This window comes from Leopardus geoffroyi, chromosome C3 (genome assembly GCF_018350155.1).
Source record: "Leopardus geoffroyi isolate Oge1 chromosome C3, O.geoffroyi_Oge1_pat1.0, whole genome shotgun sequence".
NCBI classification, from domain to species: Eukaryota; Metazoa; Chordata; class Mammalia; order Carnivora; family Felidae; genus Leopardus; species Leopardus geoffroyi.
Window position 1 is genome coordinate 33877680 of NC_059338.1, and position 27315 is coordinate 33904994.

Here is a 27315-nt window from a genome sequence, read left to right on the forward strand (position 1 = left end):
TGGTCGAAGAGTTGCCAAATACTTGCCCCGGCCTCCGTCAGAGTTCTCCGTTCCTTAATTTATCCTTCGCCCTGTCCTCAAAACCCCCAACTGACCCACAGCTACCTTGCCTGGATCAGTTCTCAGTTTCCCCCCACGCCCCTCTCCGTCCTCCCAGGACTTTCCCTGGCCCCAACCTCGATTCCTACCTGACTGGATGGGCAAATCCCCAAGAATGGTATCCTCGTTGCTGAGATCCAGGCATTCGGGCGGGTATCCTACGAGGATTCGCTGACAGCCGGGGGCGATGCCGGTGATGGCGGCAATTTGGCCCTGGAGTTCCCGCACTCGGGTCCGGCTGGACAACCCCTGCAAAACATGGGTGCCGTCCTTGGCCTTGCAGCGGAGCCGCCACATCGTGTCGGTCCGGCTGCCCGCAGGCCAGACACCCGTGGGGCCAGCTTTGGTCCCGGCAGCGGGTTGGCAAAAGCCGCCGGGGCAACCAGCCGCCGGGTGGACTCCAAAATGGCCACCTTTTGCAGGGCCAAACATCGCGAGAAATCGCAGTGGCTACAGTTCTCGCGATACTTTGGTGTAGCGTAAGCTTTAGCACTTTAAGACGCGCGAACTCTCTTAAAGTGACAACTAATTCTCTGCCGCCAACCCTGCAGGAGCCAAAGGATGAAGATTTATGCCTGTTCCTCCAGTACAAGTGGCTTTGCTACCTGCCGAACGAGTGAGGTGCCTTCTGCGTTGGCAGCATATATGCTCAAGGAAAGAGGGCGGAGGAAGGAGTTCCTGAATCGGGTACATTGGAATGTAACCTTGCAGTTAGTGAGGTCGGAAATTAGTAAATTGGGGCTTCCAAACTACACCGGGAGAAATAGAGTCATAGTTCAGAACGCAAATGAATACCAAAAACGGTCAGTGAGTCAAAATACCTGTCAAAAAACAATCAGACACTCGTGACTAGGCTCGTGGCTGCAGCAAACATTGACTCATTGAGGTTAAGGGAGCCAGACAACTGGCCTGGCCACCTCGACGCTGTAACTTGAAAATGTCCATTTGCCACATCAGAAAGCGCAGTATGAGGTCATCATTTGGGCCTAGGGCAATTGCTACACGTGGGTGGTAGCAGTTTAAGGAAGAGGAAGGAATGTTTGTCATTCGGATTCCAGTTCAGGCTCTGGGTAGAGATATGAAGACGACTCCATTCCTGCCTTCAGCATTGCAAGTACTCACTGTAATCAGGAGAGAAGGTGGGGTGTAAAGGGCACATACCCACCGAATTGCACAGCCACGTGGTAATGCTAGATTATGTGACCTTTGGCAACCCTGTATCCCTAGAACCAAGGACTGTGCCTCACCAAACAAGCGTTCAACAAACACTTGCTGAATGCATACAGAGTTGTATTGGTACAGATAAGGCAGTTATACTGGTTGTTGTAAAAAGCCTCAAAAAGGAGGCGCTAGTTGAGCTATTTTGAAGGATGAATTTTATCCCCAGGAATAAAGACATCTCTGAATTTATCTCCTTTCCAAGAAATCTCTATTCCTTGTTCTTTTTCCGTCCTGGAGCAGCACGCCCTAGCCTGCGTAGAGTGAGCTTATCAACAGAATCAAGCATCAGAAAGGCCTGGGAGCAACTGTGAAAAGGTCCCTTGAAATGTACAAACTCACCTCTACTTTAAATACCTCCGAATAAGTTATATGGAAGCTTTGCCTCTTCACTTTTGTAACCCAATATTTTTGCTGGAGCAATTTTCCTCTTTGGGTCTTCAAGACAACCAGACCAGGTGGTATAGCATAGGAGGCAGAAGGGAGACCACTGGATTATGTGGAAGGTCCAGGGAAGCTCCTGGTTCAGCAATGACAGTAGAAGAGTAGGTGATTTTCTTAGGTTACAGTGTCTGGCCTATGGGAAGGATATACAAACCCCCTACGGTGTAATCAGCTCAAGGACGGTGGTAGCTTACTTTAGCAAAGCACCTTCTAGAGTTTACGTTCCAATTTACGGATCTAAGCGAGGTCCCTCTGGGATTCAGGGAGGAAAGCGTTAATCTCCGCAACATTTCTCCATCACCAAAAAGTCACATCCTCCGAAGACGTCCCCTTCGTTTCCTCTCGCGAGAATATGAAAAAAACGTCTGCTTTTTTTATTAGCCCCGCCCCCAGCCCTATTAGTTGCCTTAGCAACGATGCAACCAACCTCCGCAGTGCGAGGAAACTTGGGAGCTAGCGATCTTTTTGGCTTTACAGTTTTCATCCACCTTCCAGAGCGGGCGTCAGCGATTCGGATTTGAACCCGCCCCCTGGAGCCTGCGGGCGCCCGATTGGTCGATCCTCTCCAGGTGAGGACCGACGCCTGGGTGGAGGGGCCAGACCCGGGCACGTGATTTGCCGGCTACGGAGGTGCCGGGACCCGGGCCACAGTCTCCCGGCTCCCGTCCGCAGCGTAACGGGGAAAGTGCCGGGGCCATTGCCGGGAGGGAGCTTAGGAGGGATCACAGGGTGAGCGACAGCTGTACTGTGCCCGGGAGGGCCTGGGCGGGAGGGAGGAGGGGGGCTACGTGCAGCCGAATGAGGTGCGGGACGGTGATGCCTTACCGTTTCGGGGAAGTGCTGGCACTGCCGAGAGTGCGGACTTTCGGGGACCGGGAGCCGCGGTTGGTGTTGGGGTTGGAGCATTTGTGTGGTTGGTGGAAGGGCAGTGACAAGGTTCTTGAAGCAACAGGACTTTCGGTCCTCACGAGCCCCTTGTCTGGGTGTGGGGCGTGAGCACGAGGCTATCCCACCCCAGTTCGAGTCTTAATCAGCAGGTGACCTTGGGGAAGTCATTTATCACCTGTTTGCGCCCCCGTGTTCCTTATATAGACTGCGTTCCGAGGGAGGGATGGGAAGAGGGTGTGGAGCAAGGGCTTGCGAATGGGAACACCAGAGGAGAAATGGTGACGTACTAGGGTTGTCCCTGGGTCCAGTTACAGTTTTCCTTAAGGGAACATGTTTGAGATTTCCCCGTTTCTCCCATTTTTTTCAGTCTATATTGCCATTGGGCTGCAGTGACTTTATGATAATGAACTGCATCTATTTGCAACCCACCTCACCCCCAACTTCTGCCACTACTCCCCCCAGATTCTTTTTTCCCCCATGTTTATTTATTTTTGAAGGGGGGGGGACGGGCAGAGAGAGAGAGAGGGAGACCCAGAATCTGAAACAGGCTCCAGGCTCTGAGCTGTCAGCACAGAGCCCGACGGGGGGCTCGAACTCACAGAGTGTGAGTGAGATCATGACCCCAGCCGAAGTTGGACGCCCAACCAACTGAACCACCCAGGCGCCCCACCATCAGCATCTTTTTTTTTTTTTTTTTTTATGTTTATTTTATTTTTGAGAGGCAGAGAGAGACAGAGCACAATTGGGGGAGGGGCAGAGAGAGGAGGAGACACAGAATCCGAAGCAGGCTCCAGGCTCTGAGCTGTCAGCACAGAGCCAGAGGTAGGGCTTGAACTCATCAACTGTGTGATGCTGACCTGAGCCCAAGTCAGTCGCTTAACCACTGAGGCACCCCTACTCCCCAGATTCTTAAACTAGAATCTGAGGTCAGGAAGGAACTTGGATGAGCCACTGACTGATTAAACTCAGTTTTTCAACCTGTAAAATGGGGGAAAGTAGCAATGGTAGCAAAATATGCCTTACTGAAGGATTATTAGAAGGATTGAATTTATGTGAATGTAAACCCCTAAGTAGTATTTAACATGGAAGGTTCTAGTGCAACTGAGTTTGCAGATGAGGAAACAGGGCTAGGGAGGACCTTCTCCAAAGGTCCTCCCAACTTGTTAACTGGGAGCAACAAGTCCTGGGGTTGACTCTTGGCCCCGTGTTCTTTCACTTATACTGCACTTGGCCTCTTCCCTGAGTGTTTTGAGGGATGTCTCCTTCCTTCCTTCCTTCCATTCCTTTTGTCCCTTCCAGACATCTCCTGAAGAGCTGCCATGTCTGGGAATTTTGCATCTTCCTCAGAACAGAACAACAACAGCTGTGAAACCAAAACCTCCAGTCTCCGAATGTCAGAGAAGAAATGTTGTGAGTTCGGGGAAGGAGGAGGGGCTGCTCCCTCCCAGGATTTTATCTTGGGAATAGAATTGTAATCCTTGACTTTAATGCTTGGTGGGAGTAAGCGATAATTCTTTGACATGGGAATTTAAAACCAAATCTACAAGGGGAATTTCTTGTCCGAAACAAGGAGACCCAATGAAATGTCTGTCACTGGGGCTAGACTGCTGGTATTTCTCTACATTTTCTTACTGCTTTCTTTAACTGCCTCGTGGGGTGGGGGTGGGGGGATCTGCACACTTGACTGATGTTGAAAGTTACACGGTGTGCAAGGCAGAATGGCAGGTGCAGGGATTACTTAGGGCTGATACTGTTAACAGTTTCTCTTTATTTGGGGGGCCAAGTTTTGTGAGGATGCTGCTCACTGTGGACGTGGCAGGTGAGAGCCAGCAGTCGTTCATTTTGACTGGCCTTAGGGGAGTCAACCTTGGCATCTGACTTCTCACTCTGACGTGGGCACCCTGCTTCCCACAGGGTTAGCCTTTGCACTTTGCAAACTACTTTTCCGGCAAGTTCATTCCTCTGGGGACAGGTATCACCGGAGTGTTTCCCTGCCAGTTGTTTAGACAGAGACATCAGGCGGGTTTGTAGAGAAATGAAGCATCATTTCTTCTCCCCATGCACCTGCATTCCTGACCATCATTGTAGACTGTATGGTCCAAAAGGTCCTCAAGGAATGCTAACCCTCGCCCCTGCTTCCAGATGCCCCTTTCCTTTGGAACCCTGTCAGTCAGTTCTTACTTCAGTGGTTATGCGTATCAGCAGGTGGGAACGACAGCCAACCAGCACGAGACCTGGAATCCATCTCTCGTGGTCAAAGCTTTCCCTCAGGTCTCGGCCTTGATGTCATGTCCTTGTCAGTCTCATGATTAAGGACGATGATCTCTTTTCATCTAGCACTGACGAAGCTTGCTGGGGTTTGCGCTGCAACAGAGGCAGCCTGTTTGGATGTGACACTGGGGTTGGCACACCCCTATGATTAGGGTCTCCGTTCTCTGCCAGAGCCGGAAGCCGGGTACTGAGGGCAAATAGGAGATAACTAGTATAGCATGATGTTTGAGTGCATCCCTTGGAGTCAGACTGCTTGGGTTTGAATCCCGTTTTACTACTTCTTAGCTGTGTGCCCTTGAACATGTTGCTTATCCTCTCCGGGCCTTAGTTTGCTTAGTTATAAAATGGGAATACAAATAATATCTCCCCCTAGAACGATGTGAGCGTTAAATGAGTCAATATAAGAAAGTACTTACAAGAGTGTTTCTGTAGCTGAAGTGTGTTAGTTTTCACTGGTGACTCTATTTTCATCGCATATAAATTGAAAATGCTGTGCTGGGAGCTTTTTGAAAGAGCCCTGGAAGGATTAGATTCTCAGTAAAGAATGCTTTCTCCTCTTGCTGTACTGTAACCCAGATTTGGGGGTATGGGATGCACATCTTAAAGAGAGGTGCACACATGTTACTAGGACACTTGAGCTGGTGGGGACGCGGGCTGCACAGTGCCCAGCATCCGCCTTCTAGCTCTGCTTTATTCTCCACAGAAACCTGCTACCTGCCTTTCCCGCTCTTCTGCAGTTTTTCTGCCTTGAGGGCTCTCGATAGTTAAGGAGGCAGTATTCCCAGGTCTCTTTCCTATCCTCTAGTCTCTGATTCCTGCTCTGGGCTCTGATTTCTCCTTTCCAAGCTCCACCTTCTTCTCCCCCACTGGAAGCGTCTGGGCTGTCCTGACACCGCCATCTTTCATTTACCCCCTTTTTCTTCCCCCCTCGTGGGTTGGACCAGGGGACAGCTGCAGCCACAGTCGAAGGAGAAACACACATGAAAATACGTGTTAGCTGATTTCCTTTTTTTCTGTTGCTTGCCTGTGTCTCGGAGCAGGGCTCCCCTGGCTGCTTAGTGCTCCCACCCAGCAGTTGCTTTATTAATAGGTCAGCCGTTATCCCCTTGCTGCCAGTTACACCTGTGTTGGCTGGCTTCACTCCGGGAAGTGCCTGAGCTGGGGGACCGGAGAATGACTTTAGGGAGCCACAGCCTCCAAAGGAGCATTACTGGAACTTCAGCGGCTCCAGGGATGGGGGCGACAGGGCGGTTGCTGGCCGAGGTGCCTTTAAGGTGCTCAGATGACTGGCTTCAGGGCATCTTAAAGGCACCTCAGGAATTAGGCCTGTTGGGGATAGGGGTGAGTGTGGGCGTACATGCTTTTTTTTGTTTCTTTCATTCTTTGATATTTTGAGTGGGTCTGGAACAGACCAATTCCCATGTGTACCTCCATGTATCATGGAGCGTTTTTTTGCGTGTGTTCATAAATGCCAATTTACCTCTTTCTGCATAGTAATACTTAACTGCATTATCTGGATATGCCAGCCTCCCCCTGATGCCCATTTGTGCTGTTTCCAGTTTTCCATCATCATAGACAATGCTGCAGGGAGCATGCTCGCGTGTACACCTTTGCCTGTTTGCACAGAAATCATAGGAGGAAAGATAGGCACATCTGAAATGTTTGTCAGCATTACTGGTTTATTCTCCTAAAAACTTCTACGTTGCTAGCTATTTTTAATACTTCAAAGCACATGAGTGGAAATTGGGCATTATCAACTATAGCTGCAGAACTTGGCTGTTTCATGCCTATCAGTCAAATGGCAGGAGGTAATTGGCAGTTTTATGACTTTTCATACATGAAAAAAGATACTACTAATGAAATACATTTTAATAGGCTGTATATTCCAAAAATATTGGGTGTATTTAGAACATACCGTGGAAGAAGACCTTGTTCATGGAAAGGCTGGGAACCACTGACCTTCTACCTTCGAACCACCAATGCTCTCTCCACTGACCTTCTAGACCACCTCTTGGGATTAGATTAGAGAGTGTAGTCATACTTATCACATGATTGCCGTCGCCAGGTGCTGACAAGAGCTGGTGGCTGGAACTGATGGGGCTGTCATGAAACCAGGAGTCCGGTCAGAGCCCTGACTTGACCTTCTGTAGAACTGTGGGCCGAGCTGTTCACTTCCCTGGGTCTCAGTGTTTCTGTTTATAGGAGGGAGGTTATCAACCCCTCCATTCCTCTAATTATGTTCATGAGGGAGAATAAATTTAAGGTGGAGAAAGGGAGGGGCACGTGGGTGACTCAATCGGCTAAGCATCTAACTCTTGATTTTGGCTCAGATCATGACCTCACAGTTCATGGGTTTGAGTCCCGCATTGGGCTCCATGCTGATGGTGCAGAGCCTGCTTGGGATTCTGTCTCCCTCTCTCTCTGCCCTTCCCCTGCTCTCTCTCTCTCTCTTTCAAAATAAATAAGTAAACATTAAAAAACAATTAAAAAAAAGATTAAGAAAGCAAATTAAACCTTATGTAAAGAAGGTAGGAGAGAATTTTCAGCATCGAAATAGCTTTCCATTATATGTCAAGGGGTATGTTTCATTTTCCCTGAAATGAATCAGCTTGAACTATCTACTCTTCAAATTAAGGTGGTAGTGGTTTTGTTTTGTAACCAGCCAGACAGAAGGTTCCTAATTTTGTCAATGTGGCAATCTGAGATAGGAAGTGTGGCTTCATTTCAGAAACTAAGAAGTCCTGGAAAATGAGAAGCCCAGCGGTGGGAGGTGTGGTGCTTAGGGGAGTCTTTAGAGACCCCTGTTTTCTTTTGCTCTTTACATTCTCTGACCGGTTAGGTAAGCATTCAGCAGCTGGCCCCCTGTTTAGCTTCAGAGCAGCTCCCAAGTGTCAGTTCATGTTCGGCTTTAGGGAGGGTGAGAGGACCTTAGGGGGAAGCGCCTAATGGGCTGGAAGTTGTGGACAAAGCAGGCCCAGAAGTGCAGGTAATGAGGCAAATCACGGGGGATTGAGAAGAGCATCGCGCCGAACTGGAGAAAGTGAAGGCTTGGGAGAATTTTACTACTGAAACCCGAGGCAGCAGCTTCGGGCAGACCTGTTAGGGGATCAGAGATCGGGGATTCACATCAGCTAAGTCTGCAGGGTGGTGTTTTTGCCTGGCTTTGTGCTCCCTATTGGTACAGAGATGGAAATCATTTGTGTTGCTCATCACCTACCTTGGAGGAGCCCCTGCTCGGGCCCAGGCATTTTCCCTGTGCACACGGGTAAAGGACTAAAGGCCAAGTCCCCTGACCCCTCATCTGGGCATCTACTCCTCCCTGACCACTTGGGTCACTCTTTGATTTCTGGGTACTTCTTGCCAAACATCCTAAGGAAACGCTCTTCCTTCTGTGGTCTTCCTCCACCCAGGCCCTTCTGCCCACTTCTCCCCTGAGATCTGTTGAAAATGACTTTCCCGTGCAAGTAGCCCAGTTTAACTGAATTGTTTCTTAGCCTTATAGGGTCACCTTGTCTCAGAACAGAGAAGCAGCAGCGACCTGCAGGGCACCTTCTGGAAAGCTGTGCTGGGAAGTGGAGAGGGGAGGCAGTTCTTTACCTTTCCCAGCCCTGGGCAGGGCCTCCCCTCACAAGAGCCTGTAGAGCCCAAGTCCTACATGACCTCAGTTTGGGTCCTGGCCCAGGAGAGTGGCTGGCAGCAGTGGAGGCCCATCTCCTGCCACTTCTCTGTGGCAGGATGGGCCGGGTGGCCGGGGTGCGGGCGCAGCCAGGCCCCGTGAGCAAGCTGCTCAGGAAGCTCCAGCTCTGTTGGGTCTGTTCTAGGAGCCAGCCCAGCTCTGCACTGGAGACTCTCCAGACACAAGGCGTGTCTCCACAGCCGGATCAACCTTGGGTTACCCGACATGGTTATGTCAAGGAAGGTGCCATGGTTCTTATCTTCCTAATCCTTGCCAGTTTGCCCTCTCTTCCCACCTTAGGTACCTCTGTGGAGACGTTGCATATGTGGGGAAGACATATCTTGGTTTGGGTACTTCTTGGAAATCTACATGACCTTTTAATTCTCTTTTAGGAGGTTGGACTGCTATCTCCTCATTTTGCCTTCCCAGTTTTCCCTTGGGTTTACTGAGGCTTATAAAGATTAAATCAGGTTATGGCTATGAAGTACCTAGCCCAGTGCGTGAACCTTACTCAGCCCCTAGCCATTCAGTTCTGCTCTCTTTTCCCCCCGCTCTAGCATGGGCGTCTTACATGACCAACTCCCCAACGCTCATTGTTATGATTGGCCTGCCAGCCCGGGGCAAAACCTACGTGTCCAAGAAACTCACACGCTACCTCAACTGGATTGGAGTGCCCACCAAAGGTAGGTGCAGGTCATGTATTCCTTGGGAAGGGAAATGATTAGCTCTTGGGCCTCCCGGGCCTCTGGGCGATTTATTCTCCTTGGCATCAAGGTTTTAGGGCGCTCCTGGCAGAAATAGTGGTTGTTTCCTGATTTACTGGATTTATTCCCTGTTTACAGACTTGTTTCCTTTTGGCCTGGGTGGATGAGCCTAGTTTTAAGGGAATGCCTTTGGTAATATAGGGCTTTGCATTTTCAGAGCCCTTCTGTATATATCATCCTGCCTCATCCTAGCAGTACCCCTGTGAAATAGCCAAAGTGACTGAGGACATTGAAACTCAGGCAGTTTAAGACTTGTTCAAGGTCTAGTAAGTCTGAACTTGAATCTAACTTGACTCTCAATCTGGTATTGTTCCCAACATACCATGGTGCTTTTTTCATTTCCTTGGCCATTCTGACAGTAGACCAAGAAGTCCCCTTTGGTGGGACCATTGTGTTGTTTCACTGCTGAAGGCTGTTGGTGTCATCTGCAGTGTTTAATCTTGGGGTATATCGGCGTGAAGCAGTCAAGTCCTATAAGTCATATGACTTCTTCCGGCATGACAACGAGGAGGCCATGAAGATCCGCAAGTGAGTCCTCTTAGGCCTGACCTCCCAGCCAGCTCTTTCTCTGCCATCACAAGACTAGATGTGACAGGGCTCGGTTTTCCTTTCAGTAAACATCCTGTGGGGCTTTTAACCGGAAGTTGTTTGGTGGACGGGTCATATCGGGTCTGGGAGGTAGAACAGGCTCAGGGAGATGCATGTGTGTTTGCGGGGTAAACGTGCGGAGGGACGCTTGGTACGCATGGGGCAGAGGAAGGAGAAAGGTGTGGGGGGAGTGTCAAAACTTCAGGGGGGAAGTTGGAAAGTCTAGTTAGGGAAAACGTTTGACCATTGGGAAAGCCGAGTGGGAGGGGACGTGACTCCTATAGCAACCGAGTCGTTCACGCCTCTGAGCCTGGTCTGGTGCTGCTCTCGCCGATGTCCTCTGTTCTCACGGCAGACAGTGCGCCCTGGTGGCACTTCAAGATGTGAAGGCGTATCTTACGGAGGAGAGCGGGCAGATCGCGGTGAGCCTTCCCTGCCCCTTCCCCATCCTGGTCTCCACCCTTCCGGCAGCGTGACTGCACGGCCTCGCATTGGGTCTGCCTCGGCGGGATTCCCAGTCTCTCTTCCCCCTCATCTACTTTGTGGCCTCGCTTCTCAGGTGTTCGACGCCACCAATACCACCAGGGAGAGGCGGGACATGATTCTGAACTTTGCCAAGGAGAATTCCTTCAAGGTAGGACCCTGGCTTCGTGCTGGGATGAGTGGAGGCGGGGAGCCAGGAGAGACGCGTGGATCTCTTTGACTCTGGTGTCTGAGGACCGGGTTGGCTCTCCCTCTTCTTTTCTTGGGGAATACCCCCGGTCCTTGAGTGTTTTCTTTCAGGTCCTTTCTCAGCCCCGTAGCCGGTATGTCTGAGGCCCCGGGGATGTGGTAAGAGCTATTTTTAAACGAAGAGGCCTTGGAGGCCGCTCTCATGAAGGAAAATCCTGGAGGATGTGGTGACTGGGGTGGGGCAGGTGTGAGCACATGCTGTTAATTAACAGCCTGGCCATTTTGGACTCATTTATCACTGCCTTCTCTCCCTGGCCAGGTATTCTTTGTGGAATCTGTCTGTGATGATCCTGATGTCATTGCTGCCAACATCCTGGTGGGTGACTCCCCTGCATACCGCCACCTCTCTGTCCTGTCTGCCATGTGTTATGTGTGTGCTGGTGGCTGAGCGGGGAGAGTCAACCGGGTGATGAAAGAAATAGACACGTTTAACAATACAAGCTGATCGTTTTAATCTGCCGGAGCACCATTTTATACTTCCACACCCTTCCCTTGGGAGGTGAAGCTGAGGCTTTGAGGAATAAAGTAAGAACTAGTTGTTGAATGGAAGCCAAGACTTAGACGGTAGGAGTTTTGGCCCCGCGTTCTGGGTATCAGCTGGGTGCCGAGACCTCGGTATATCCTTAGAGTGGATCCGCCCCTTCGCTGTGTGTCAGGGCCGCCGTATAGGAAGTTCACCTGCCCACTAACTGTCTACCATTCAGGTCAGCGCTCCATGCACTGAATGCCTCATGCTCTGTACTGTCATAGTGTAAACCAGTGCTCATTTGATGGGTCGTGCTGTGCTGTGTAGACATGGTGTCATGGTAGTGCCCTCCTAGCAATGTGGGAACTTGGGACCATCTCAGAAGAAGCATCTGGTCCAAGTCAGGTCTGCATCAGATCAAACACCCTATTCTGAGTGGTTGTGTAGAGAAATTGAAGCCCATTCTGTTTTCCTGGCAGGGCGCATAGAGGGATTGGGGCCCAGGAGCATTTTCAGCTGCGTGACTGCCTCAGTCCTTCAGCCAAGGGCAAGCACATGATTCCCCAGTTGTCTTTCCTTTCTTGGTTGCCAGGGTCACAGGACAGGGAGGGGGCGCTCAACGAGTGGGGATTGCCAACACTCTAGTGAAAGGGCCCTTCTGTGGACTTCCTTCTCTTTATTTAGTGCTGGCTGTTTATGGGAGGGCTGTTAAGGGCAGACCTCTGACCAGGCCCTATTCTTCCTGTGATTCCAGGAGGTAAAGGTGTCGAGCCCTGACTACCCTGAAAGAAACAGGGAGAATGTGATGGAGGACTTCCTAAAGAGGATTGAGTGCTACAAAGTCACCTATCGGCCCCTTGACCCAGACAGCTATGACAAGTAAGGTTTAAGGCCATGGTTTGAAGGGCCTGAGGCTGGGGTCTCATTTGAGAAAAGAGCCTTTCTCCCCCTGTCCTCAAACCTTCTGACAATCCAGACCTGTAATGTTTACATCCTTCCAGAGAAATAAGGTGTGGAATTGTGGCTTCGATGTAGGTCACGTCTTACACTTGAATAGCGAGGTGCCTTTTACCACCATTCTTCTTCTCTCTTCTCTAAAACAGGGTTTCTCAGTCTCAGCGTTGTTGACGTTCTGAGCCGGCTAATTTTTTATCAGAGCAGTAGGGGGCTGTCTCGTGCACGGTGGGATGTTTAGCAGCATCCCTGGCCTCCCCTCACTAGACATCACTAATACTCCCAATCTGCCTCAACCTAAAGTGTTCTCAGACATTGCAGATGTCCCTGGGGAACACAGTCACCCCAGGTTGAGGACCACTGCTCTGGATCCATGGTTCTCATCTAGGGTGTTGTAGGAAACCCCTCAGAGAGATGTGTCATCGGTTTTTGAAAAATTTTTAAAGTTTATTGCGTGTATATATATTGTGTAATGTGTAAGTATATATATATATATATATATATATATATATATATGTTACATGTATCGCCCTAACATGTAGAAAATATATGTGAAATATATGTTCGTATAAAATATGACATGCAGACATGTACAAATATGGGTAATGTATATATACTGTTGTTTTACATATAAATGCACATAATACGAATAGATACAAACAAAAAATTATAATAAACTCAAATATATGTTATATATAAAACGTGTGTAGGGGTATGAATATGCATATGTGTATATATACCTGTACGTATATATGTATGTATACACACACAGACACACGTGTCTGTGTGTGGATATATAGCACTTAAAGTCCTTGCCACACCTGGCTCACCAGAAATGTCTGGTCGGGGCCAGCCATTATTACTGTGCCAGTGTCTGTTAGCAATGTAGTGTGCAGTATGGGATAACTTGATATGCACGAGGTACGACAGCTATAGTAAAATGTCAGGTCCGTTTTGGAGAAAGATGTGTACACAGAAACCTGGGAGAATGTGGCCTTTGGCAAAGTATGTAGTCGGGGCAGTTAACAGCCGTGTTCAAGAACACAGCCCTGCAGCCAAGCAAGTGGCGACATAAGTGTGCATAGCCCATCATTCGGTTGTGTTAATGGTCTGCTTAATGTTTGGAGTCTCAAAGTTCCTTCAAGCAGATTGCCCAGAACATTAGTATTTGGATGTGTTCCTTAATTTAAAGGTTGAAAACCACTGTTCTAAATAGGGTGTAATAGTATATTCTTCATAGAGGTCCTATATAGAATAACATTCTAAAAGGGTGTGTGTGTGTGTGTGTGTGTGTGTGTGTGTGTGTGTTGGTAGGTAGGGTTTGGGTGATGTTTATTTGCATCGTTACACATTTTTTTGGAAAATTTTTTGGAATGAGCATGGATCATTTTTACGGTGAGACAAATTCTCTGATGGGGCAACAGCTGTGGAAGTGCCTCTGAGAGAGGCTTGGTTCGGTCGATGCAGGAATGTAGAGAGATTTCTAAGATTCTGCTGCCTCCTGCCCTCCCTGCCAGCGAAGCCATTCTCGCTCCCTCAGATGGGGAATGTGCTTCTCACTAAACTTCAGGGTAGCAAAATTGTCACATCACCTAGTCTAGCCCCTGAAGGAAAGTCTGGATTCTTTGTATCATACCTGTCTACACTGCATGGCACAGTATAAACCCTGAAGAAATGGTAGACTGGATCTGAGGTGTAACCCATCTCTTACCGCTTGTTTCGTAAATGTGAGTTGGCTCTGATAGGAGAGGAGGAAGAGCTGTTCTTGAGCCCGAAAGTGGCTATGGGAATCCTTCCCTTCCCACTGTTATCCTCAGATTTTCATTCCTGGGGATTCTCTTTTCTCCTGCTCTGTCCCAGGGATCTTTCTTTCATCAAGGTGATAAATGTGGGCCAGCGATTTTTAGTGAACAGAGTCCAGGACTACATCCAGAGCAAAATAGTCTACTACCTCATGAATATCCACGTGCAGCCTCGCACCATTTACCTTTGCCGGCACGGAGAGAGTGAATTCAACCTCTTGGGGAAGATTGGGGGCGACTCTGGCCTCTCGGCACGGGGAAAGCAGGTGAGTGGTCCGGCAGCAGGCTGAAGTTCCCAGGCTTAGGGTTGGAGGAAGGGCATGGCAGAGGTCACGCCTCGTATCCCATTACTTCTTCCTAAATCCCGTTGGGGCTTAGTCAAGCAAATGTTGAAGACATTTTCTCATCCACCGATTCTGTGTTGTAATGTGGATAACTTAGAATCACTTCTGCTGGTCATGGGACCGTCAGATATCTCTTGGGCACGACTTGTGTCCCTAGCACAGTACAGGATGCTCCAGTTGAAGTTCATTTCCCCTTGGGTTTATCCTAACTGTGTAGCATGTTTTGAATTTTGACCATGATCCTACATGTTGTCTTTTACAGGCCAGGCTAGCAATCATGTGTATGTGCGTGTGTGTCTCCTTTTAAAATTGTATCTCAAACCCCAGTTTGCCCAGGCTCTAAGGAAGTTTCTGGGGGAACAGGAGATAGCAGACCTCAAAGTGTGGACAAGCCAGCTGAAGAGGACTATCCAGACTGCTGAGTCCCTGGGTGTAACATATGAGCAGTGGAAGATTCTGAATGAGATTGATGCTGTGAGTAAGAAATTCTGATGGCCACAAAGCCAGTAAGAGTCTCTTATTCAGCCAGGAACTCAGAAGTCAGGAGATGGGCAGTTTTGTCTAGAAAACCAGAACTACCGGGTAGTAGTACGTGGGGAGGAGGTGAGAACAATTGCACCCCCAGTCAGGACTGCCTGCCTCATGCTTGAGCCCCTGTGCCAGTGATGGGCCCAAGCCAGTTTGCGACCTAGCCGCTCTGGTACGTGGGGAGAGGGAAGCTCCATTTTGTTCCTTTGCCTATTTTTCTCCTGGGAAAAAGAAATGGCTAACAACACTTTAATTTCTGGTTAGATCATTTGGTCAGCTCTTTTGGAAAAGTCCTTTCCAAATTGTTCTTGGCTTTTTCTGTCCTTGAGCACAGAAGTAGGCCTCTCCTTCTTCCCTTCCCTTCCCCTCCCCTCCTCTTCCCACCTTCCTTCCTTCCTTCCTTCCTTCCTTCCTTCCTTCCTTCCTTCCTTCCTTTCTCCCTCCCTCCCTCCCTTTCATTATTATTATATATTTTTGAATGTACATCCAAGTTAGTTAACATATTATATAAAAATGATTTCAGGAATAGAATTTAGTGATTTATCACTTACATATAACACCCAGTGCTCATCACAACAAGTGCCCTCCTTAATGCCCATCACCCATTTAGCCCATCCCCCCACCCACCTCCCCTACAGCAACCCTCAGTTTGTTCTCTGTATTTAAGAGTCTCTTACGGTTTGCCTTCCTCTCTGTTTTTACCTTATTTTTCCTTCCCTTCCCCTATGTTCAACTGTTGTGTTTCTTAAATTCCACATGAGTGACGTCATATATCTTATTTCACTCAGCATAGTATATTCTAGTTCCAACCATGTTGTTGCAGATGGCAAGATTTCATTCTTTTTCATCGAGAAGTAGACCTTTCTTTTTCATTTCTTTCTCTGTACCTTTTTATGCCTTCTGTAAGAATTCTCTGGTCCCTTCGGTGTCCCCTCTTTCCCTGTTTCCTGTTCCCTCTATCCTGCTGACTTTTCTTGACTTCTGACTCCTCCGAAGTAGCCGGAGCAAGCGACAGCTTAAGCAGCCACGTCCTGTCTGCGGCGGCCCTCCCCCTGCCAGCGTCACACGCCTGGGCCAGTCAGTGGCAGCGCGGGCAAGCACCACAGTGCCTGGCACGTAGTGAGAGCTGGGGTTCTTCAGTGTTGTCCCCCTTGTGTGGGGGGGGTGCGTGGGCCGGTCTGCCTCCTCCAGCCGGCGTGGCTCCCTGCAGGGTGTGTGCGAGGAGATGACCTACGCAGAGATTGAGAAGCAGTACCCAGAGGAGTTTGCGCTTCGGGACCAAGAGAAATACCTGTATCGATACCCTGGCGGGGAGGTGAGACTCCCGTCACGTGGGGCAACTGCCCAGCCCTCGGTTGGGGGTTTAGCTTTAAATTGGGGGAAGGAGTGAATGTGATGTGGAGGGTCTAGAAAGGGTGGTCACGGCATCGTGTCGTTTTTTCCCTTCTGCCTTTGGGTCACGCTGTGTTTAATTCAGCTTAGACAGTCGAATGGCTCATTGAGATCTCCAGGGGAAAAGGCGGCAGGATGTCTTCTGTGTTGACTAATTGCAGAATCAACATCGTCTCTTTTACATCTTTCTTTCGTACCACTCCCTCTGTCCCACCCCACCCAAGCAGGCCTAGGCCCCAAGTAAATATATGGGACATGAATGATCCCCCTATCATCTGGCGTGTTGGAGGCCATTCCCTGGCTTGAGTGCTTCGTGGTCTAGAGTTGTGAGGCAATGGCAGAGGCCCGGGGAGCCCCTAGGAGACTCTCGTGGCCTCACGTGCTGCCTGTTCCTCTGTGGGAAGGGAAAAAACAGGCTGAATTCAGATTTCCTCCTTTTGACCGCAGTTTTCTCGGTCCGAATGTTGCTCTTGAGTATTCTCAAGAGATCCCAGGGCTGGGGGGAGTTAGCAGGCGACATGAAGTCGCTGAACCTCCAGGAGGAAAGCCAGCTGGGGAAGGAGAAGTGGCCTCTTGACTCCGGACCCGGCCGCCAACCTGGCTGCTGGCCTGTGCCTGGCCTCTTACCGGTGGGCCCCACTTCCTCCGCAGTCGTACCAGGACCTGGTGCAGCGGCTGGAGCCTGTCATCATGGAGCTGGAGCGTCAGGGCAACGTCCTCGTCATCTCCCACCAGGCTGTCATGCGCTGCCTCCTGGCCTACTTCTTGGATAAGGGTGCAGGTGACATTTGAGGGAAGGGCCAGGGGACACAGTCATGGGGAGGGGGCTAGACTTGAGGTGGCACCAGGATCCTGGGCAACCGGACCTCCCCTCTTCCACTCAAACTGGAGTGCATTCTTGAGGCAGCAGCGTGGGGCTCCCAGCAGCCACTGGGCCAACTCCTGGCTGAATTTACTCCGCTGGTACAAAAGCCCTCAGCGGAGAGTGGCCGCTGCTGGAATTCCTTGATCCTCCTTGGCTAAAGGGCCAGCGTCAAGCTGACACCCCTGGCAGAATCAGGATGTTCAGTGGTCAAACATTCCCAGCTTGTTATTTGGTTACAAGGAGTGTGGTGTCTTAGAACCATCTCCGTTCTTTGGATTGGGCGTAGGACAGTTTCTGTCTGGGTAGAGCCCTAAGGAAATTGCTGGCTTTTCTGACCCTTTCCTTCGTGATCTACCTGAGCTGCTGGGAAGCTTGCAGGCCGGCCTCTGGCATACCCAGCTGGGCCCCCATGTTCTCATTCATGGGGCTCTGGCTCCTGCTTTTACTCCTGTTTTGCCTGCGTGGAAGGATCCAAAATGGACTGATTTCCTTTCTTAGCCTCTCCGTAGCTTGGGCAGCTTCTTTGGTGCCTGTCCTGATAATTGTCTGGGATTCAGGAGGGGGATTATACAACTCTAGGTAGGGTAAAGAAAACTCATGGGCTGAGATTTGCCCACCAACTTGACCTTACTCCATAATACAGCGACTTCTGGCACCTGGCCTTTCTGCTTTCAGATGAGCTACCGTACCTGAGGTGTCCTCTCCATACGATCTTCAAGCTTACTCCTGTGGCCTACGGTAACTATGAGCTAAGGAGCTGGGCAGGAGGTGGGGACCGAAAAAAGTCAGGATGTTTGAATTTTGTCTGAAGTTTGTCCAGAAGTTCAACTTCATGACCCCTGTGTACCAGGGGAATCCCATCAATGCTTTCCATTTTTAAAAGTATGTTTGTATGTTTGTATGTGGGCATATATAGGCACTTGTATGGTATGCTTCCCATACTGAAACAAAGAATTTTTCTTTGAGCTTTTTTTTCCCTGAAAGCCTGTTCTCTTTCCTCCGTTTTCTCAGGATGCAAAGTGGAAACAATTAAACTCAACGTGGAGGCTGTGAACACTCATCGTGACAAGCCAACTGTAAGTATTTTCTCATAGATGAACGTGCAGCTTCCCTGCCACCTTGAGTCTTTGCACCTCTGACATCACGAGCCTGGGCTTTTGTTTATGTACAAAAGGAAAACGCGTCCAGAACTCGTGTCCTGTGTAGTCTCCTTACTTCCAAAAGGAAGAGATGTTGGAATTCTTATTTTTAAAAATTAGTACCTCTTTCCTGAGTCTTCACTTGAAAGGTGGCTCCCGGAAGTCCTGTTAAATATGGAAAGTGTTTAGCTGAAGTGAAATACAAATTTTTTCCCCCAGAGAATGCTCCCTTTAGAATATAGGATCCAGGAGACCCTATACAGTGGGGTTAAGAGGAATAGATTCGTTCCTTGGTCTGTCCTGATAATCTGTGTGATCTTAAGCCCCTTCCTTTTGCGGGCCCTCTTTCACTATGGACTGTGATACTCAAGGACCTTTAGCTACAACCCTTTAGTTTCCAGGGGCTGGGGACAAGGCCATGGCCCATGTCTTATGAGAGGCTCTGTCTGCAGAGGAGCAGGAGTGGAGGAAACTTATGGTTACGAGCATTGTTTAACCTTGATGAGTGAGCTTTTGGCTTGCCTTTCATTTGTATGGTGTCCCTCCATTTCTAATCAGAACAACTTCCCCAAGAACCAAACCCCTGTAAGGATGAGAAGGAACAGCTTTACGCCTCTGTCCAGTTCGAATACAATAAGGCGTCCAAGAAATTACAGTGTTGGGAGCCGGCCCCTCAAGCCCCTCAGCCCTCTCCGTGCCCTGGACACGCAAGAAGGGGCCGACCAGCCGAAGACCCAAGTCAGCATTCCGGTGGTGTAACCCTATATCCCCCACCCCACCCCTGCCCCGGCTTGGCCTCCTGCCCTTGTCACTAATCACCAAGGAGTCATTTAACTTCTAGCCCCCACCCCCAACAACACACCGTGGATCTCAACAGAGAACATGAGCTCATGTGTTTCCAGACCAATCTTAGCTGTTCTCCAGGGTGAAACATCTCCCCGCCCAGGGGCAAGTTGACCAGCGGCCGTTTCAGGACATGTCCTCGGTTGGGGTGGTCTGGAGGAGGAGGAAAAGGGGTACACTCCCCTGGGTGCTTAGCATAGCTGGCTCTGAGGTTAAGTATGCCCCATAGACTTGGTTTTTGTCCTCGGTGTCTAAACTCACTAATGTCCTTGTGTTGCTAAAGTGGGGGGCAGGGCAGAGGGGGGACACAGAAGCCCATTTTGCCTTCACTTTTGTCTCTTCAAGGTGTGCTCTACTCACAGTCCTTACTTGCCTGCTTTGTTCCCCTCCCTCATCTTCCCTTTGGATTGTCTGGTGTGATGCATGGCATTGTCATCGTGGTGTCTGTCGAGGTGGGAAGGGGTGGTGGGCGAGAGAGAAGTCAAGGCTCTGTTGATGCTCTCTCTACAGGGGGCTTCAATGGATCGGGACTGGGGAGTGTGGTCCCCCCCCCCCTTTCCTCTCAAGCCAGGTTGTGAAAGGGTCAGTCCAGGCCTCAGAACATCCACAGATGCTCTGGAGCCTACAGGTGGACACAGAGCGAGAGCTCGCACCTCAGTTCACGAAAACCAGTCTGAAGTGTGCGGTGCCCTGGGGGAGTTGGCTCTGAGCACGTGGGAAATAGCTGGGTTGGTAGTTTTCACTTTGGGAGCCAGGCACAGGGCCCTTGGCAGTTGTGGAGTGAGGTTCGGGAGAGGACGGTCTCTAGCTCTTACAGGGCTCTTGTAGGGCGGTCGTGTCTTTTTTTCCCCAGTGGCTCCCCATTTACCAACCACAGCAGCTTTCCTGCCAAGGCCAGTGACCTCTGGGGCTGTTGAGAAGGACAGAGTTAAAGAGTCACCTCTGATGGAATTGCTCAAACAGCAGAGAAGAGTCCACTAGAGCTTTTTCTGATTTTCCCGTAATTTTCAACACACTCCCCTCTTTACGTTAAAAAAAATTACGCAAGAGCAGTTGTTGTTTTCTTTGTTCTAAATATGGAGAAGCCTGGTCATGAATTTAATCTCCCTCCCTGGCATATTCTTTTGTCTCATCTTGCCATCCAGAAGTCTTCGGGACCCTGAGGGGTCTAGCCTTTCATTGTCCGGAATTGCCTGTTCACTTGCGTCACCTTATTTTCTCAGTAGGGCTAAACAGGAAGTGTTTAGAGCAAGGAGTTCTTCTTAGCTTCTTAGTGACCCGTGGCGGCATACTCCTCCCCCCCCCCCCCCCCCCCCCCCCCGATTCTGTATCTAAAACAGCAGTTTTCTGAGAGGGAAGTCTAGATCTCTCCTGAGATTTTGTTTTGAAAGCAATGGAATGGGTCCACACCTTGAAGTTACCGATTTGCCTTTTAGAGGTAACCAGCAAGAGCCAGTTACCTGTTTGCCAAGGGTGTTTTCGTTGGGTGATAGATGACCTTTTGTCATGGTTCTCACCTAGGAGCAGTCATTAGAATCCTCTTTAGAACTTTTGAAACCTAGACGTGCCTGGGTCCACTTCAGGCTTAATACTAACTCAGAGTCTTTGGGATTGGGGTCTGGACATGCACGTGTTGAAACAACTTCCCGAATTCTGATTCCTACTCCACGTCAGAACTCCTTTTTATGAAGCTGTGGGGGAGAAATACTGGAATAGTTCCTTGGACAGCACGTCAACCTAAGAATTCGGAATTCCTCTCGGCTCGGAAGGGGTGATTCTTTGGAGTTAGATGTGTGAGCAGATCACAATATTAAATGAAGTGACGCCTGTGAAGGCAGTCTGCTGTGTTCTAGAGGGTCACCCTAGGTTCTAGTCCCATCTTTAACCCTTTGTGTTGAACAGATCCCTGTGTGAATAAATGCACTTGGGTAATAGCTGGGAATTTTAAGCACTCTGGGTAAAGGCACAGAGATAAAACTTGTCGAATGATAAGGGTTATCATCATAGGCAGCCCCCTTGTGACCATGAGTCCTTTATTCTTACACCCATCACGGCCTTTCCAAAGGCTGCTTGCCTAGATTCTGCTCCTAATTGCGTCTAACCTGCTATTCCTGTTTCGCTGTTACAGTCTATGTACACAGTGTCTTTGTGGGGGCTTGGTGGTGAGGATGGTGGAGGGGTAGGGTACACAGAAGTAGAAGAAAAGGTCCTTGCCCTGAAGAAGGTTATATTAGAAACAGGGTGTATAATTCATGCTAAATGAACATTTGCGAAAGAGCGACACATCGAGTCTGTAAATGTAGACATTGCAGTGGAGTTCAGATTACTTCTCCTGACGTTCCTCTTGTCCTCTGGCTAGGAGAGTAAAGGGGCTGGGAGGAGAGAACCCCCACCCCACCAGGTGAGAATGAGGCCTAGGTGGTATGTGTGGCACTTTGAGAAGGTGGCCTCATCTCACTTGGCTGGCAGCATTTTAGCCTAAATGATTCTTCTTTTTTTTTTTTCTTCTTTTTTTCCTGCTGTGCAGTGAGAGCAATTCAGAGCTCATGAATGACAAGCAGGAGCATCTTGAGCCAAAGACTTTGGATTTGGGCTGTACGTACTTTTAGTGAGAAGAGAATTTTCTAACGAGCTAGCATTGTGTTACCCTGTTGTAAACCCCACCACGGGACACACAGGTCACTGGGGAGTTCGTTCTGGCCCTCAGCCCGCCCATCGTTTCTCCACTCTCCCCCTGTCCTAGTGTGCTTCCCCCAGAAGAGGAGCCTGAGGTGGGCTTACTACGCTCAGGTGGGACCCAAGAAATTAGGATTTGACAGTAGCATGGGTTTCAGAGTCCTTCAGTTTCTAGAGCAAGATCCCTCCAGAGAAGTTAGAGCAGGAAGAAGCCAGGAGAATCCAGAAGGCGTAGAGCTCTTACTCCACATTTCAGAGAAGTTCTACTTCCTTTCTTTTCTGTCTTCCTCTTCCTTTCTTACTAAAACATGTATTGGTAGTATATACACGTGACTGTAATTGTGCCTAGATCACAGATCCTACGAAGAAAGGATGGATTCCGGAGTACCCTTTGCTGAGACTTTCCATTTCTTTGTGGGAGAAATAGGCGAAGGTTTTATCATTTAATCTATTAAGTTATTTAGTCTAGTAAATGAAGAAAGGAAAATCGTTGTATCTTTTATTTTCTCGCTTGGAAGCTGAACGATGAATTTTGTGACAGACTTGAAAGAGGAATGTAAAGCAGATTTAGAGAACTAGCTTCTCTGGTCTCTTAATCCTTAAATTAGAATTTAGCTCTTATTGTCTGTATTACCTCTGGTTTTGTTTTGACAAGGGGATTGTTTTACATTCAGTTGCAAAGCGGAATAAGAAAATGTTTTAAAAACGTGCATGGTGCTAGGGGTCCGCCCTCTCTTATTGTCTCAGGTTTGTTTGCTGTCCTTCCGCGAAGTTAGAGTTAGGAATACAATTTACTCCTATTCCTAGACTGAATGAATAGTGTTTCCTGGGAGGTTCTGGGTGTTCCTCTTTGCAACCCACAGTTGATCTGCAGAGGCCCTGGCATTTTGAAGAAACATGACATAACCTTGGAAATAAATCCGTCTTACAATCTTTCTGTGAGTAGGAGATCTAAGTTCTGGAGAAACTCATTGGTGCTTGGAGTAGCCAAAGGATGGGGAAGAGTGTCCAAGAACTGAGAGAACTATATCCGGGTTACACAGTCGTACGCACATTCCGTTGTCTTTGCTGAGTTCAGAGGCCACGTTGTGTTCGCTTGCAAGAAATGTGATAAATTCACTCGGGTTTTCTAGTACGCATTTTCACTTGGTCACGTTTTAAATATTTTCATTTTGAAAAATATCTAACGATCGAGTCAGATTGCAGCATTGGCAACTAGATCAGGGTTGATCTCTGACTTCCCGCAGAGGTGACATCAGCTATCAGAATATGTCCAGGAATTTAATTTAGATGCATAGTGTCCAGAAGACTATATCCAGTGGGAGTATAAGTATGCTCACTGACTGGCAGACCCTGGTAGAGTCTGTATGTTGACTGACTGACCGAGAGACTATGTATGGTAGGGTCCCGGTGCTGACTGACAGACTCTGGTAAGATCCATATGCTGACCGACTGACAGACTCCAGTGGGATCTGTATGCTGATGACTGACGGACTCTATTGGGGTCTGTATGCTGACAGTCTGTTTTCTAATTGTGGCAGTTAATAGTATATGCATATTATTGTCATTCTGTGTCTGTTGCATGAGCCCTACGAAGAAAGGAAGGAAGCACTCACTTTTTTTTTTTTTAAGGGGGACGTTCTGTACGCTATGATTTTTAATAGACCTTTCTTTTAGAGTAGCAGCCAAATCCCCACCGTTTTGCAGCAAATGATGAAAACATCACTTGTGTATAGTGTTTTGTAAACTCAGCGAAGGAAATGCCTACTCAAAGCCTGAAATTGTTACCTCTGCCCGAATTCATTCCATCCATTCTCCCACTTCTAGGCAGGACTTCCCTTTCACTGCCTGTTTCTGAACCTTCTGTGTCCTCAGCTTCCCTGTCACGGGATGTAGCAGTGGCTCATGCCGCTGTGTGTGTAGTTGGCCATGCATTTGGCTCTCACTCATAATCTAGTACACAAAAATGCAAGGGAAATTTTGCACTTAAAAATTGATTTTAAGAGTTGGCAGAAGTATTCTTTCCAGCAAGCCTTTCACTGGGGATCTAGGACCATTATTTACCAACTTGGTGTTTTTGTATCTGAATTGCTTGTGCACATTTTTTAAATTGTGTTGGAATAACAAAATCAACTCATTCTGATCTGGTGGCGGTTTTACTGTGGCGAAAGCAAAGGACTGATCACCAGCTGTGCCCCTTGGAGGGGGTTGGAAATGGGTGAAGGGAACGGACTGACTTGGGAACTCATGTACTAGTTATCCTGCGGATTTCCTAGGCACAGCTCTGGTGAAAAAGGAATGTGAGTCCTTACCAGCGTTCTGATTTAATCTGGTGACATTGATATCAAAATATGCCACTCAGATCCACAGAAGGTGTGTATAACTATATTTGAAATGTTTTTTGTGTGTGCGCGTGTGTGTAGAATGGGTAAATAAAATTGGCGTGTAACTTGAACCTATCAGAAGGCTTCTGGGTTTTTTGTTTTGTATTTCGGATTGTGTTCTCCACCCACTCTCCCCACCTCCAAAACGATCTCATGCTGCTCCGGGATCGAGCCTCAGACAAGCCACAGCCAGTTGGCAGTGTGACTGGAGTCCTTGATGGAGTCATGGCTCTCTTCCACCACCTTCTGGGAAACATGGGTAGGACGTTATGGAAGGCACGTGAACTTGAGTAGGAGTTGTGTGTACTTTTTGGCGCCTCTACAAGAATTAAGAAAAAATTAACCTTTGCCCACACCGTACTGTGACTCCCATTAGCAATGTGTACCTCTTCGTTGTAAAGAAAAAATGTGGAGATCTCTTAGAATTTAGTGGGCTGTTCCTTCTGGAATATGACCTGCCTGTTTCTAAAGCGCTTACAGCCGAAGGGATAAAATGGCATTTATCTTCTGAGACAGGAAAGATAGGTGGGATTGTGTCACTGTCTCCTGCCTCATTCCTTGGTACCCTCGCAAGGAGCAGGAACTCGTTAGACATGCAGACTCTCCGCCCCGTCACAGGCCTCCTGAATCAGAAGCTTCATCCTCATGGGATTAGCAAGTGATTCAGATGCACATTTATCACTTGAGCAACACTGCTCTCGGGGCAAGAATTTCTCCAGGAAAAAAAAAACAAACATTAAATCCCAGTTTATGGGAAGAAAGTTGATTTGTGCTACGACCGGTTGCGGGACGAACTGGGATAACAACTGTAGAGACCCTCTTCACAAGCCAAGTTGCCCTGAATGTGGTGCCATTTTCTCGGCATGGTCTTTTGGCTGGTAGGGGCCCACGTGCTCTCCTTTTACCACAGGGCTTATGTGGCTCGTATCTTGGGCATATAGCTTATGGTCTAGGTCTGGAAGAACTGCCTGGTCCAGCATGGGTACAAGGTTGGTTTCTCAGGGAAGGAAGCCCATGACTGTACTGGTGGAGTTTGGCTGAATCCCAAGGGTAAAACGGGTATGTGTGAGCACACCACAGTGTCCGTGCGTGTGTGCGGATGTGGGGATCTGGCCTGTGGGGGAGCAGTGGAAGCGGGAGGGGGGGGGCAGGGATTCTGCGTTACTTTTACCGGTCCCTTTGTGGTGGTGTAATGGCTTTCTCTTTCTTCTCCGGCTCCTAGGTGGAGTCCATGCTGGCTGTGCACAGGCACTTGTCTTCCACGATGTCCCTCACGTCGCATTCCTGATGACGAGAAGGCTGAGAGGCCAGACTTCTCCAGGATCAACTATAAAGCGTGGGATGTCAGCTCCACAGGGGCTTGATCAGGAAGTTGAGCGGGGATCGGACGTTGGGGTCCCCCAAAATGAGGCCTGGAAAAACATCACATTTCTTCCCCTCATGCCTAATGGAATTTCTGCTACACTGAAGAACTTCACTTCCCTGTGCCTCAAAACATCTAACAGCCTGAGTCCATTAGTTTTTATTATCTCTTTGCTGGGTGTGACCTCAGTTGGTCAATCTTGTTCCGTTTGGGCATTTAACTTCCTACCTGCAATTGTATCCCTGGCTGGCTGTTCTTTCCTGAAATGCACACGTACCTCTTTGGATTTAATTGTTTCCAAGTGAGCGGGCTGTGCTGCGCAAGCCTTTTCTGTGCTCTAAGAGCTGGTCTCTCCATCCGTTCCGGGCGAACGGGCTAGAGTACGACATACCTATGCGAGCAGTCCCTTTGTCACGTTGGAAACAAGAGACACATTCACCAGGTGAATAGAGAGGGTATCTGAGAAATTCAGTCCCTGAAACGTCTCTACTGTGGTGATGGAGAAGCAGCGTCAGCTGCCTTTTCGTTTAGAGAAGGTTTTCTTGTTCCAGGCCCCGTAAGGGCAGGATCTGACTGCAAGGCTCCCCAGAATGCATACCCATCTTCTAACTTCCCTTCTCATTTTCTACCTGTATTTTCTAGCTGATGCTGGGTCCTCTCATAGCTGCGGAGGGATAATACCGTTCTCCAGTGGGTGGGAATGAAGACGAGAAAGAAAAGTAGGGCACCATTTACATTACCTGAAGAAGTAAAGAAGGTTCCTTGGGAATCAACTCTACCAGGGAGTTCTGGCTTCAAAACAAGTGTAGGGGGACGTGACTTTCTGTGGGGTCTGTCACCATGATGTGGTCTCGAAGCTGCCGCTGTGACTTCAAGAGCAGTCTTCTGATGCCTGCCTCTTAGCTAATTGTCCCTATCGGGGTCTACTGATCTGGTCTCTTAGGTAAAACGCGGCGGGGGGGGCGGGGAACAAGGGGGAACCGCGTCCTTGATGTATCCATCATTTGGTTTCCCTTAAAGATAAGCCAGGCAATCATTCTCTAGATCAGTGGCTGTCAAATGTACAAATATCTTTGTCAATGTGATTTTAATCTGTCACCACTCCAAAGGAGGCTATGGAAGCTCCAAGGGGTAAATATCTTACATGCAACACCCCCCCCCACCTTTTTTTTTTTTTTTTTTAAGAACAGTAAGTTTTTAGCTTTGTAAATAATTTTTCTCTTTCATGCAAATACCCACTTGCTGGACAAGAGGGTAAGTAGCAAGAGAAGTAATGAAATGCAACTGTTCCCAAATGGTTCTTTTATACTGTGGATGATATAGGGCTCTGTTACCTAAGATGTGATGAGCTGGGCTGCAGGCAGTTCAGCATCCAGCAACTAGGAGCTGCTTTTATACGCACAAAGCTGCCTTCAGAAAGGCTCCTGACTCTGCTCTGTGGCAGGTGATTTTCATCTAGCTGCTCGTAGCTTGCTGTACTGGAACGCTTCAGTTCCTGTGATGCGGGTTTCTTACCGCATCTAAACACAGTGTCTGTTGATGATCCAATAATGTTCTTATTTAGTTATTTATTCATCCATGTAAGATATTTCGAAGTCCCCATATTAGTGTTTGCATGTGTTTAATCAGAATGTAAGATAATTGCTGGTGTCACTTTCCTGGTAGAAATTTAGGTAGTTTGAGATTTTAAGTCTGACGTCCATAGTATTACCTTAAACTAAATTTCCAGGGCATAGGTATCTGTCTTCTATAAAAGGATGATAACTGTGCTAAGACACAGTGGATTGCTTTTGAATACTTTTTTTTTCTCATTGATTTTTATTGTAAGTATCAACCAAGAGATGCATTTCTCTGGAGAAAATAAAATCATGCTAAAATA

General features: G+C 48.5%; 2 protein-coding genes across 17 annotated transcripts in view; one reads left to right on the plus strand and one right to left on the minus strand.

The window, feature by feature from the left end:
• YOD1 (YOD1 deubiquitinase) overlaps positions 1-1027 on the minus strand; it is a 28268-nt gene extending 27241 nt beyond the window's left edge. For 4 of the 6 annotated variants that reach the window (XM_045456699.1, XM_045456704.1, XM_045456706.1 and 1 more), the window contains exons 1-2: positions 921-1027; positions 189-348 (exon numbers count right to left, since the gene is read on the minus strand). Coding sequence is in view for 2 of the 6 variants with exons in the window: in XM_045456698.1 (XP_045312654.1) it covers positions 189-531 (343 nt within the window). In the remaining 4 variants the exon portion in view is untranslated. Of the gene's footprint in view, positions 1-188; positions 686-920 lie in introns of those variants that run through there. The other 2 variants (XM_045456698.1, XM_045456709.1) reach the window with 1 other exon arrangement.
• Positions 674-27315, plus strand: PFKFB2 (6-phosphofructo-2-kinase/fructose-2,6-biphosphatase 2). 11 transcript variants are annotated; one of them, XM_045456713.1, is made up of 18 exons: positions 674-786; positions 2239-2330; positions 3949-4059; positions 9154-9279; positions 9792-9888; positions 10304-10370; positions 10508-10582; positions 10940-10996; positions 11474-11551; positions 11901-12025; positions 13961-14168; positions 14574-14720; positions 15985-16089; positions 16818-16947; positions 17707-17769; positions 18043-18107; positions 18729-18908; positions 25296-27315. In XM_045456713.1, exons 3-18 carry the CDS (start codon positions 3969-3971, stop codon positions 25359-25361), a joined length of 1680 nt encoding a protein of 559 aa, XP_045312669.1. In that variant the 5' UTR covers positions 674-786; positions 2239-2330; positions 3949-3968; the 3' UTR covers positions 25362-27315. The 11 variants fall into 11 exon arrangements, with proteins under 11 accessions (XP_045312669.1, XP_045312667.1, XP_045312668.1 ...); XM_045456711.1 differs by lacking the exon at positions 674-786 and adding an exon at positions 1103-1213; XM_045456712.1 differs by lacking the exon at positions 674-786 and adding an exon at positions 1103-1213 and having other exon boundaries at positions 2257-2330.